Here is a 12,500-nt window from a genome sequence, read left to right as displayed (position 1 = left end):
CTCTTGTTCTGTTATTATTCTGTTGTTCTGTTATTATTCTCTTGTTCTGTTATTATTCTGTTGTTCTGTTATTATTCTGTTGTTCTGTTATTATTCTGTTGTTCTGTTATTATTCTGTTGTTCTGTTATTATTCTGTTGTTCTGTTATTATTCTGTTGTTCTGTTATTATTCTGTTGTTCTGTTATTATTCTCTTGTTCTGTTATTATTCTGTTGTTCTGTTATTATTCTGTTGTTCTGTTATTATTCTGTTGTTCTGCTATTATTCTGTTGTTCTGTTATTATTCTGTTGTTCTGTTATTATTCTGTTGTTCTGTTATTATTCTGTTGTTCTGTTATTATTCTGTTGTTCTGTTATTATTCTGTTGTTCTGTTATTATTCTCTTGTTCTGTTATTATTCTGTTGTTCTTGTCAGGTTTTGGCCAAGACTGTTCGGGTTTTGGTCACTAGATGTCCCCATTGCACCTTTTTGTACCTTTTGTTTTTCTTGCTCTATTATTGTTTGCACCTGTAGGTCATTCCCTTGTTAGTATTTAAACCCTGTGTGTTCCTCAGTTCCTTGCTCAGTGTTTGTAAGTTAGCACCCAGCCCCAGCCCAAGCCTTGTTTTATTCAGATATTTCTCTTGTTGGATTTTCCAGAGGTTCTCTGGTTTAGTTCTTGTGTATTATTTGAGTAGTCTTTTGAGGTTTGTTTTTCCCTGCTGTTTTTTTACCACTTTGTGGAGTTTCTTTTGTATTTTGGAGGATTTCCATTTTGTGCCTCTTGGCTTTATTTTTGGACATTGTGGATTTAGTTTCTTTGCCTGAAGATTTTGTTCTTTAATTAAACCACCATCTCTAGTACTGCTGTGTCTGCCTCATCTTCTGGGTTCTGACGATTATTAGTGACTGTTTCTCGCACCGGGTCCTGACAGAAACACTGAGCCATTATAATGAACCCAGAGGCAGCCAGTACCCAGGATTTTTTTTTCATGCTGTCCCACCACGAGGGGACTGTCCAACGCCACGAAGCTGCTCTGGTTCAGCAAGAGGCCTTAATGGCTAGACATTCTCAACTTCTGTCAGAGATGCTGACTTCCATAAAGCAGATTTCGGATCAACTTTCCCCGGCAACCGCTTCTGCTCCAGTTCATCCGATTCAAGTGCCCCTGGCAGTTAACCCCCTGGCTGAACCTCGTCTGCCGCCTCCCCAACGGTTCTCAGGGGATCCGAGTGTTTGTAAGGGGTTTTTCACCCAATGTTCTCTCTCCTTTGAGCTGCAACCATCGTCGTTTCCCACCGACCGGTCCAAGATAGCATATATCATCACCCTGCTGTCGGAAAAAGCCCTAGCCTGGGCTACTGCTGTGTGGGATGCCCAAAGTCCCTGCTGTGCCAGCTACTCTACCTTTGCTGAAGAATTCAAGCGAGTGTTTCAAGGTCCTACCAACGGCCCTGACTCAGCCAAACAGCTCCTGACTCTCCGCCAAGGTCGGCGCAGCGTGACGGACTATGCCATCCAGTTCCGCACTGTGGCAGCAGCAAGTGGCTGGAACGACGAGGCGCTCACAGTGTGTTTTTTGAAGGGTCTTTCTGACACCATCCAAGATGAACTGGCCACTCGGGAACCACCGGACAACCTCGAGTCCCTGATCAAGTTGGCTTCACGCATAGACCAGCGTCTGAGAGAGAGAGAACTCAACCGTAGACCGCTCACCCTAGCTCCTATCGGTTCCAGCTCCGAGTCTCCACCTTTATCCTCGCTGGCTCCACCAGAACCCATGCAGGTTGGACGCATCTCCCAGGCTGAGAGAGACCGCCGGATGAGGGAGCGATGCTGTCTATATTGCGGCAAACCGGGCCATTTCCGCTCCACGTGTCCCGGGCTCCAGGGAAACGCACTCTCCCGTGCAGGCCTGGGAGGACTGTAACGGGAAACATAACCTCCTCCCATCCATCCAACTCCCGCCTGCTCATTCCAGTTACCCTTTCCTGGGACGACCACGAGTTTTCTCTTCAAGCCTTGGTAGACTCTGGAGCCGCAGGTAACTTCATGGATGGGGTCTGGGCGAAAGAGAATGGCGTTCCTTCTGAACCTCTGAGTGACCCCATAAGGGTTACTACGTTGGATAGAAGCCCTTTGGGATCTGGACTTGTTACTCGTGCCACTACCCCCTTGCGACTTTCAGTTTCCCAACACCAGGAAGTGATGAACTTTCATCTGATCTCCTGTTCCGAGTTCCCTCTCGTCCTTGGTTATCCCTGGCTTCACAGCCATAACCCTCACATCGACTGGTCTGTGGGCACTATCAAGCAGTGGGGTCCTACGTGCCAAGCCACTTGTATCTTCCCGAGTTCCCCGAGTTCCCCTTCCGAGTCTCTAGAATCCATCGACCTGTCCCGAGTTCCCGAGTGTTACCATGACCTCAAACTGGTATTTAGCAAACAGAGGGCCACCAAACTACCACCCCATAGACCTTACGATTGCACCATCGACCTGTTTCCGGGGACCTGCCCTCCCAGGGGTCGGATCTTTTCCCTTTCTCCTCCCGAACGAGCTGCTATGGATACCTACATCAAGGACGCTCTGGCAGCAGGCCTCATGCGTCCATCTACCTCGCCGGCGGGAGCAGGGTTTTTCTTTGTGGCCAAGAAAGACGGTGGATTACGACCTTGCATCGACTACCGGGGACTCAATGCCATAACCGTCCGTAACCGCTACCCGCTACCCCTTATGGCCACAGCCTTTGAGCTGCTCCAGGAAGCAGTTGTCTTCACTAAGCTTGACCTGCGGAACGCATACCATCTTGTGCGGATCAAACCCGGGGACGAGTGGAAGACCGCTTTCAACACGCCTACTGGTCACTACGAATACTCGGTGATGCCCTTCGGCCTGACCAACGCTCCGGCTGTGTTCCAAGCGCTCATAAACAATGTGCTTAGGGATATGCTTAACATCTTTGTGTTTGTTTACTTGGATGACATCCTCATCTTTTCGAGCTCCCTTCAAGAACACACTAAGCATGTCAGACAAGTGCTCAAACGCCTCCTAGACAGCCATTTGTACGTTAAGCCGGAAAAGTGTGAATTCCATTCCTCTCGAGTACAATTCCTGGGATTTATAGTGGAACCCGGTCGAGTCCAGATGGACCCCAAGAAGGTAGGGGCGGTAGCGGATTGGCCCACCCCCAAGTCCATTAAGGAAGTTCAGCGTTTCCTGGGCTTCACCAACTTTTACCGCAAGTTCATCAAGAACTTCAGCTCGGTGGCAGCCCCTCTCTCAGCTGTAACCAAGGGTGGCAACACAAGGTTTCTGTGGGGAAGAGAAGCTGAGACGGCCTTCCAAGGACTCAAGCAGCGCATCCTCTCTGCTCCCATCCTGACACTACCAACGGCGGATGAACCTTTTGTGGTGGAGGTAGACGCATCAGAGGTTGGGGTTGGAGCTGTCCTGTCTCAGAGGGGTGAAGACAAGAAGCTTCATCCTTGCGCCTTCTTCTCTCACCGGCTTACCCCGGCCGAGAGGAATTCCGATGTGGGGGATCGTGAACTCCTAGCGGTTAAGATGGCATTGAAGGAATGGAGACACTGGCTCGAGGGGGCTTCTCAACCGTTTCAAGTGCTTACGGACCACAAAAATCTGGAGTATATCCAGCAGGCGAAGCGGTTGAACTCCAGACAAGCTCGATGGTCTCTTTTCTTCAGCCGATTTCAGTTTATCCTCACCTATAGACCCGGGTCGAAGAATCTCAAACCGGACGCCTTGTCACGAATCTACTCTCCTGCCATTCGAGAAGATACTGACATGACTGTCCTTCCGGCCGCTAAGCTCGTGGCTCCGATCTCGTGGCAAGTGGAGGATACCGTGAAACAAGCTCAAGCCATCGAACCGGGCCCTGGAGGAGGTCCTGCTAATCGGTTGTTTGTTCCCAAGGCAGCAAGGTCCCAAGTCCTTCTGTGGGGGCACTCCTCTCGCCTCACCTGTCACCCGGGCGTAGGTCGCACCTTGGAGTTCATCCAGCGTAAGTTCTGGTGGCCCACCATAAAAGAAGACGTTGCCACTTTCGTCAAGGCCTGTTCCGTGTGCTGCCAGGGCAAATCTTCTCACCTCCGCCCTCAAGGACTCCTTCACCCTCTATCTATTCCCCACCGACCCTGGTCCCATATCTCGTTGGACTTTATTACTGGCCTTCCTCCGTCCCATGGTAATACTACGATCCTAGTCATCATCGACAGGTTTTCTAAGGCGGCCAGGTTTGTTCCCTTGACCAAATTACCTTCTGCCAAGGAAACAGCTGAGTTGGTGATTAACCATGTGTTCCGAGTCTTTGGGATTCCGCAAGATATGGTTTCCGACAGAGGTCCCCAGTTCGCCTCAAGGTTTTGGAAGGCCTTCTGCCAACTCATAGGGGCCACGGCCAGTTTATCTTCAGGGTACCATCCGGAGTCCAATGGCCAAACTGAGAGGATGAATCAGGAGCTGGAAACCACCCTCAGATGCATGGTTTCCAACAACCCGTCCACATGGTCATCCTTCATTGTTTGGGCCGAGTACGCGCACAACACCTTGTGCTCCTCCTCCACTGGTATATCCCCGCATGAGTGTCAGTTTGGCTATGCGCCTCTATTGTTCCCGGACCAGGAGGCAGAAGTCAGAGTGCCTTCAGCCTCGAGGTTCATCAGACGCTGTCGGCTTACGTGGAAGAAGGCACGTCTTAATCTTCTGCGTTCCTCTCAGCAGTACCAACGACAAGCCAACAGACGTCGCCGTCCCGGTCCTACCCTGTACCCCGGCCAGAGAGTATGGCTCTCAACTAAGAACTTACCACTACGGGTGGAGTCTCGCAAGCTGTCCCAGAGGTTCATCGGTCCCTTTAAGATTGCCAGGAGAGTCAATCCCGTTACTTTTCGCCTGCACTTACCCAGATCCCTTAAGATCAATCCAACATTTCACATTTCTTTATTAAAACCTGTTGTTTTTTCTCCCCTTATCCCGGCAGGCAGACCTCCCCCTCCGCCCCGTGTCATCGGTGGCCAGTCGGCTTATACCGTCCACCGGATACTGGATTCCCGCCGGGTGCATCGGTCCTGGCAGTATCTGGTGGACTGGGAAGGCTACGGTCCCGAGGAGCGCTCCTGGGTTCCTGCCAAGGACATACTGGACCCTGACCTCATTCGTCAGTTCAGGACCCTCCACCCTGAGAAGGCTGGTAGGAACGTCAGGAGCCGTTCCTAGGAGGGGGATTCTGTCAGGTTTTGGCCAAGACTGTTCGGGTTTTGGTCACTAGATGTCCCCATTGCACCTTTTTGTACCTTTTGTTTTTCTTGCTCTATTATTGTTTGCACCTGTAGGTCATTCCCTTGTTAGTATTTAAACCCTGTGTGTTCCTCAGTTCCTTGCTCAGTGTTTGTAAGTTAGCACCCAGCCCCAGCCCAAGCCTTGTTTTATTCAGATATTTCTCTTGTTGGATTTTCCAGAGGTTCTCTGGTTTAGTTCTTGTGTATTATTTGAGTAGTCTTTTGAGGTTTGTTTTTCCCTGCTGTTTTTTTACCACTTTGTGGAGTTTCTTTTGTATTTTGGAGGATTTCCATTTTGTGCCTCTTGGCTTTATTTTTGGACATTGTGGATTTAGTTTCTTTGCCTGAAGATTTTGTTCTTTAATTAAACCACCATCTCTAGTACTGCTGTGTCTGCCTCATCTTCTGGGTTCTGACGATTATTAGTGACTGTTTCTCGCACCGGGTCCTGACAGTTCTGTTATTATTCTCTTGTTCTGTTATTATTCTGTTATGTTATTATTCTGTTGTTCTGTTATTATTCTGTTGTTCTGTTATTATTCTGTTGTTCTGCGATTATTCTGTTGTTCTGTTATTATTCTGTTGTTCTATTATTCTGTTGTTCTGTTAATATTATGTTGTTCTGTTCTTATTATGTTGTTCTTCTATTATTCCGTTGTTCTGTTATTATTCTTATGTTCTTCTATTATTCTGTTGATCTACTATTATTCGGTTGATCTGTAATAATTATGTTGGTCTACTATTATTCTGTTGTTCAGTTATTATTCTGTTGTTCTTGTCACGTTCATCGTAATGAATGGACCAAGGCGCAGCGGGCGTAGAGTTCCACATCTTGTAATTAATAGAAACTCACCAAACAAAATAACAAAAGCACAAACGAAATGTGAAGCTACTGGTGTGCACACAGGCAACTAGCTGTAGACAAGATCCCACAAAACACAAAGGGGAAATGGCTGCCTAAATATGATCCCCAATCAGAGACAACGATAAACAGTTGTCTCTGATTGGGAAGCATACCAGGCCAACATAAACCATTAATCACCTAGATGACCCACCCTAGTCACTATCACGCCCCAACCAACATAGAGAATAAACAGCTCTCTATGGTCAGGGCGTGACAGTACCCCCCCCCCCCAAAGGTGCGGACTCCGACCGCAAAACCTGACTCAATAGGGGAGGGTCCAAGTTGGCATCTACGATGAATGACACAGGACGTCGGGGGCGGCTCCGGTGCGGGGCGAAGTACCCACTCCGCTCGCAGATACTTCATCCTCCATGGCAGCTCTGATGCGGGGATTGTCGCCGGATGCTCCGGACCGTGGGTCGTCGCTGGAGGCACCGGACCGTGGATCATCGCCGGAGGAACCGGACCGTAGATCGTCGCAGGAGGCTCTGGACTGAGAACCCCCGCTGAAGGCTCTGGATTGCCGACCGTCGCTGGAGGCTCTGGACCGCCGCCCGTCGCTGGAGACTCCGGACTGCAGACCGTCGCTGGAGGCCTGATGCGTGGGACCGGTACAGGTGGCACCGGGCTGATGACACGCACCTTAGGGCGAGTGCGGGGAAGAGGCACAGGATGTACTGGACTGTGGAGGCGCACTGGAGGCCTGATGCGTGGGACCGGTACAGGTGGCACCTGGCTGATGACACACACCTCAGGGCGAGTGCGGGGAAGAGGCACAGGACGTACTGGACTGTGGAGGTGCACTGGAGGCCTGATGCGTGGGACCGGTACAGGTGGCACCTGGCTGATGGCACACACCTCAGGGCGAGTGCGGGGAAGAGGCACAGGACGTACTGGACTGTGGAGGTGCACTGGAGGCCTGATGCGTGGGACCGGTACAGGTGGCACCTGGCTGATGACACACACCTCAGGGCGAGTGCGGGGAAGAGGCACAGGACGTACTGGACTGTGGAGGTGCACTGGAGGCCTGATGCGTGGGACCGGTACAGGTGGCACCTGGCTGATGACACACACCTCAGGGCGAGTGCGGGGAAGAGGCACAGGACGTACTGGACTGTGGAGGTGCACTGGAGGCCTGATGCGTGGGACCGGTACAGGTGGCACCTGGCTGATGACACACACCTCAGGGCGAGTGCGGGGAAGAGGCACAGGACGTACTGGACTGTGGAGGTGCACTGGAGGCCTGATGCGTGGGACCGGTACAGGTGGCACCTGGCTGATGACACACACCTCAGGGCGAGTGCGGGGAAGAGGCACAGGACGTACTGGACTGTGGAGGTGCACTGGCGACGCACTGTTGTTCTCTACGCACTGTTGTTCTGTTATTATTCTGTTGTTCTGTTAAAAGCTTCTTATTGCTGAGATCCTGCTAACGGAATTGATATGACAACAGCCAGTGAAAGTGCAGGGCGCCAAATTCAAACAACAGAAATCTCATAATTAAAATTCCTCAAACATACAAGTATTTTATACCATTTTAAAGGTAGTCTTGTTGTTAATCCCACCACAGTGTCCGATTTCAAAAAGGCTTTACAGCGAAAGCACCACAAACGATTATGTTAGGCCACCGCCAAGTCACAGAAAAACACATCCATTTTTCCAGCTACAGACAGGAGTCACAAAAAGCAGAAATAGAGATAAAATTAATCACTAACCTTTGATGATCTTCATCAGATCACACTCATAGGACTTCATGTTACACAATACATGTATGTTTTGTTCGGTAAAGTTCATATTTATATAGAAAAATCTCAGTATACTTTGGCGCGTTATGTTCAGTAGTTCCAAAAACATCCGGTGATTTTGCAGCGAGCCACATCAATTTCCAGAAATAATCATAATAAACGTTGATCAAAGATACAAGTGTAATACATGGAGTTTTAGATCCACTTCTCCTTAATGCAACCGCTGTGTCAGATTTCAAAAAAGCTTTACGGAAAAAGCAAACCATGCAATAATCTGAGTACGGCGCTCAGAACCCAAACCAGCCAAAAAGATATCCGCCATATTGTGCAGTCAACGGGAAGTCAGAAATAACATGATAAATATTCACTTACCTTTGATGATCTTCATCAGAATGCACTCCCAGGAATCCCAGTTCCACAATAAATGTTTGTTTTGTTCGATAATGTCCATAATTTATGTCCAAATAGCTACTTTTGTTAGCGCGTTTTGTAAACAGATCCAAAGTCATGAAGCGCGTTCACTAGGAGCAGACGAAATGTCAAAAAGTTACGTTACAGTCCGTAGAAACATGTCAAACGATGTATAGAATCAATCTTTAGGATGTTTTTAACATAAATCTTCAATAATGTTCCAACCGGAGAATTCCTTTGTCTTCAGAAAAGCAAATGGAACAGAGCTCGCTCTCATGTGAACGAGCGTCACGAGCTCAAAGCATTCTGCCAGACCTCTGACTCATTCCCATCTCATTCGAGCATCAAACAAGGTTCTATAGACTGTTGACATCTAGTGGAAGCCTTAGGAAATGCAACATGACCCATATCCCACTGTTTCTTCAATAGGGAATGAGTTGAAAAACGACCATTCTATTGGGTTTCTACACACAAACACACACTTACTCTAGTGTAACACACACTGACTCTAGTGTAACACACACCTTGTCCAGCTCAGTCTTTCTGGGCATCATGGGAGAAGTGGACTCTTCTGGTCCTTTTCCCTGACTCACTTTACGGACCACCTGAGAACACACACACACACACACACACACACACACACACACACACACACACACACACACACACACACACACACACACACACACACACACACACACACACACACACACATGGATGTGGAAAGGGAAAGGAAAAGTGTGTGTGTGACAGGTGTGTGTATTATATATGTGTGTGTGTGTGTGTGTGTGTGTGTGTGTGTGTGTGTGTGTGTGTGTGTGTGTGTGTGTGTGTGTGTGTGTGTGTGTGTGTGTGTGTGTGTTGTCCTCACCCTGAGCCACCTGTGTGCCTGCTCCCTGCTCTGCACAGCCAGGACCAGAGCCTCTCCACTGGGGGGAGAGAACCTCAGCTCATGTCTCTTCCTGCGTCCCTCTTTAGGGGCGTAGACCACAGTGCACATGGGCAGGGGCAGGTCAACATACGGGGACACGTCCTTAGAGCTCTTATAGCACTGGAGGAGAGAACGCAGGGGTTAAGGATTGTGTGTGTGTGTGTGTGTGTGTGTGTGTGTGTGTGTGTGTGTGTGTGTGTGTGTGTGTGTGTGTGTGTGTGTGTGTGTGTGTGTGTGTGTGTGTGTGTGTGTGTGTGTGTGTGTGTGTGTGTGTGTGTGTGTGTGTGTCTACATGTGTGTATACCTGTAGCCTGTTGTCCCGTATGACAGTCAGTTGCTTGGCCCACTGTCCGAAGCGTTTCTTTCGCAGCAGGAAGGCACATATCATACAGTCTCTGACAGGGAGCATGGAGCTCTCATCACTAGGCCAGTGGTGAGTCAGCCTGGACCCTGGCCCTGCTCCCCTTTCCTCTTCATCTTCCTCATACGACTCATAGGAACTACTCAGAGCATCAGAGTCATTGTCTGGGGAGAGGGAAAGACCAATAAACTACAGTTAGACTGAGACCAATCAGAAGAAACTCCAGTTAAACTGAGACCAATCAGAAGAAACTACAGTTAAACTGAGACCAATCAGAAGAAACTACAGTTAGACTGAGACCAATCAGAAGAAACTACAGTTAGACTGAGACCAATCAGAAGAAACTACAGTTAAACTGAGACCAATCAGAAGAAGCTACAGTTAGACTGAGACCAATCAGAAGAAACTACAGTTAGACTGAGACCAATCAGAAGAAACTACAGTTAGACTGAGACCAATCAGAAGATACTACAGTTGTCTGTGTTAAGGAATACAAATTCTTAAAAATGTCTTTAGGAGTGAAATGTTAACACACTTCTCTCTTGATTGTAGAAAAGATACACACACACACACACACACACATTTGCACATGTTAATTACAAATAACAAAATGTCAATGTCACCCTGGAAAGGGCCAGAAGCTGTGTATCTGGTCTCGTTGTGGTACTGTAGGATATGTTTTCTACTACATTTGACTCACAGGAGTTTTTGCGTTGTCGTCCGTTGATGCAGGTAGAAGGAGAGTTGTTGTCTGCATCCTCATAGTAACCATCCTCTATGGAATCAGGAGGGCTGGAGCTCCCGCGGGTGGTGATGTACTCTGGCTGCTTGCCAGGGCTGAGAGGAACTGCCTCTTCATAGTAAGCCTCAGGAGGGGGGGTGGTGGGCAGGGGCGGAGGGGTCTCTGATGAGCGGGGGGGAAAGGAGTCTGGACTGCTCTATAGGATAGGTAAACACAGGTACTGCACTTATATTACATATTACATACCAATGCACATGTAACCACGCATGAAAAACAACAGTTTGTTTGCAATGTTTCTAGATGAATCACACACACACACACGCATGAACGTACACACACACACCACACACACACACACGCATGAACGTACACACACACACCACACACACACGCATGAACGTACACACACAACACACACAACACACACACACTGTGCAAAGCTAGGTCACTTGGAAATAGAATGGGACTAGACAGGAAACACTCCACCACACCTTAGAATGATGCATGAGCTCTGAAAGCACTATGGGGGATCATCTAACACTATGGGGGATCATCTAACACTATGGGGGGACCATCTAACACTATGGGGGGACCATCTAACACTATGGGGGATCATCTAACACTATGGGGGATCATATAACACTATGGGGGACATTTAACACTATGGGGGACCATCTAACACTATGGGGGATCATCTAACACTATGGGGGGACCATCTAACACTATGGGGGATCATCTAACACTATGGGGGGACCATCTAACACTATGGGGGATCATCTAACACTATGGGGGGATCATCTAACACTATGGGGGATCATCTAACACTATGGGGGATCATATAACACTATGGGGGACATTTAACACTATGGGGGACCATCTAACACTATGGGGGATCATCTAACACTATGGGGGGGGGTCATCTAACACTATGGGGGATCATCTAACACTATGGGGGGACCATCTAACACTATGGGGGATCATCTAACACTATGGGGGGACCATCTAACACTATGGGGGATCATCTAACACTATGGGGAACATTTAACACTATGGGGGACCATCTAACACTATGGGGGATCATCTAACACTACGGGGGGGTCATCTAACACTACGGGGGATCATCTAACACTATGGGGGATCATATAACACTATGGGGGGACCATCTAACACTATGGGGGATCATCTAACAATATATGGGGATCATCTAACACTATGGGGGACATTTAACACTATGGGGGATCATCTAACACTATGGGGGATCATCTAACACTATGGGGGATCATCTAACACTATGGGAGATCTTCTAACACTATGGGGGGACCATCTAACACTATGGGGGACATTTAACAATATGGAGGATCATCTAACACTATGGGGGGACCATCTAACACTATGGGGGGATCATCTAACACTATGGGGGATCATCTAACACTATGGGGGATCATCTAACAATATATGGGGATCATCTAACACTATGGGGGACATATAACACTATGGGGGGACCATCTAACACTATGGGGGGACCATCTAACACTATGGGGGATCATCTAACACTATGGGGGATCATCTAACAATATATGGGGATCATCTAACACTATGGGGGACATATAACACTATGGGGGATCATCTAACAATATATGGGGATCATCTAACACTATGGGGGACCATCTAACACTATGGGGGATCATCTAACACTATGGGGGACCATCTAACACTACGGGGGGATCATCTAACACTATGGAGGATCATCTAACACTATGGGGGACCATCTAACACTATGGGGGGATCATCTAACACTATGGAGGATCATCTAACACTATGGGGGGACCATCTAACACTATGGGGGATCATCTAACAATATATGGGGATCATCTAACACTATGGGGGACATTTAACACTATGGGGGATCATCTAACACTATGGAGGATCATCTAACACTATGGGGGATCATCTAACAATATATGGGGATCATCTAACACTATGGGGGACATATAACACTATGGGGGATCATATAACACTATAGGGGATCATCTAACACTATGGGGGGCAAATAACACTATGGGGGATCATATAACACTATGGGGGGACCATCTAACACTATGGGGGACATTTAACACTATGGGGGGAC

At 48.3% G+C, this 12,500-nt stretch overlaps 1 protein-coding gene across 1 annotated transcript in view; it reads right to left on the bottom strand.

The window, feature by feature from the left end:
• Nucleotides 1-12,500, bottom strand: part of LOC120035102 (actin filament-associated protein 1-like 1) — a 32,685-nt gene that overhangs the window by 14,423 nt on the left and 5,762 nt on the right. The window contains exons 4-7 of the mRNA XM_038981882.1: nt 10,331-10,568; nt 9,574-9,794; nt 9,210-9,389; nt 8,863-8,943 (exon numbers count right to left, since the gene is read on the bottom strand). Coding sequence (XP_038837810.1) covers nt 8,863-8,943; nt 9,210-9,389; nt 9,574-9,794; nt 10,331-10,568 — 720 coding nt within the window. The remainder of the gene's footprint in view (nt 1-8,862; nt 8,944-9,209; nt 9,390-9,573; nt 9,795-10,330; nt 10,569-12,500) is intronic.

The sequence above is a fragment of the Salvelinus namaycush genome, chromosome 42, assembly GCF_016432855.1.
Source record: "Salvelinus namaycush isolate Seneca chromosome 42, SaNama_1.0, whole genome shotgun sequence".
In the NCBI taxonomy this organism is placed as follows: Eukaryota; Metazoa; Chordata; class Actinopteri; order Salmoniformes; family Salmonidae; genus Salvelinus; species Salvelinus namaycush.
The sequence above is the reverse complement of the archived record's forward strand: the minus strand, read 5'-3'. Positions and strand labels throughout refer to the sequence as shown.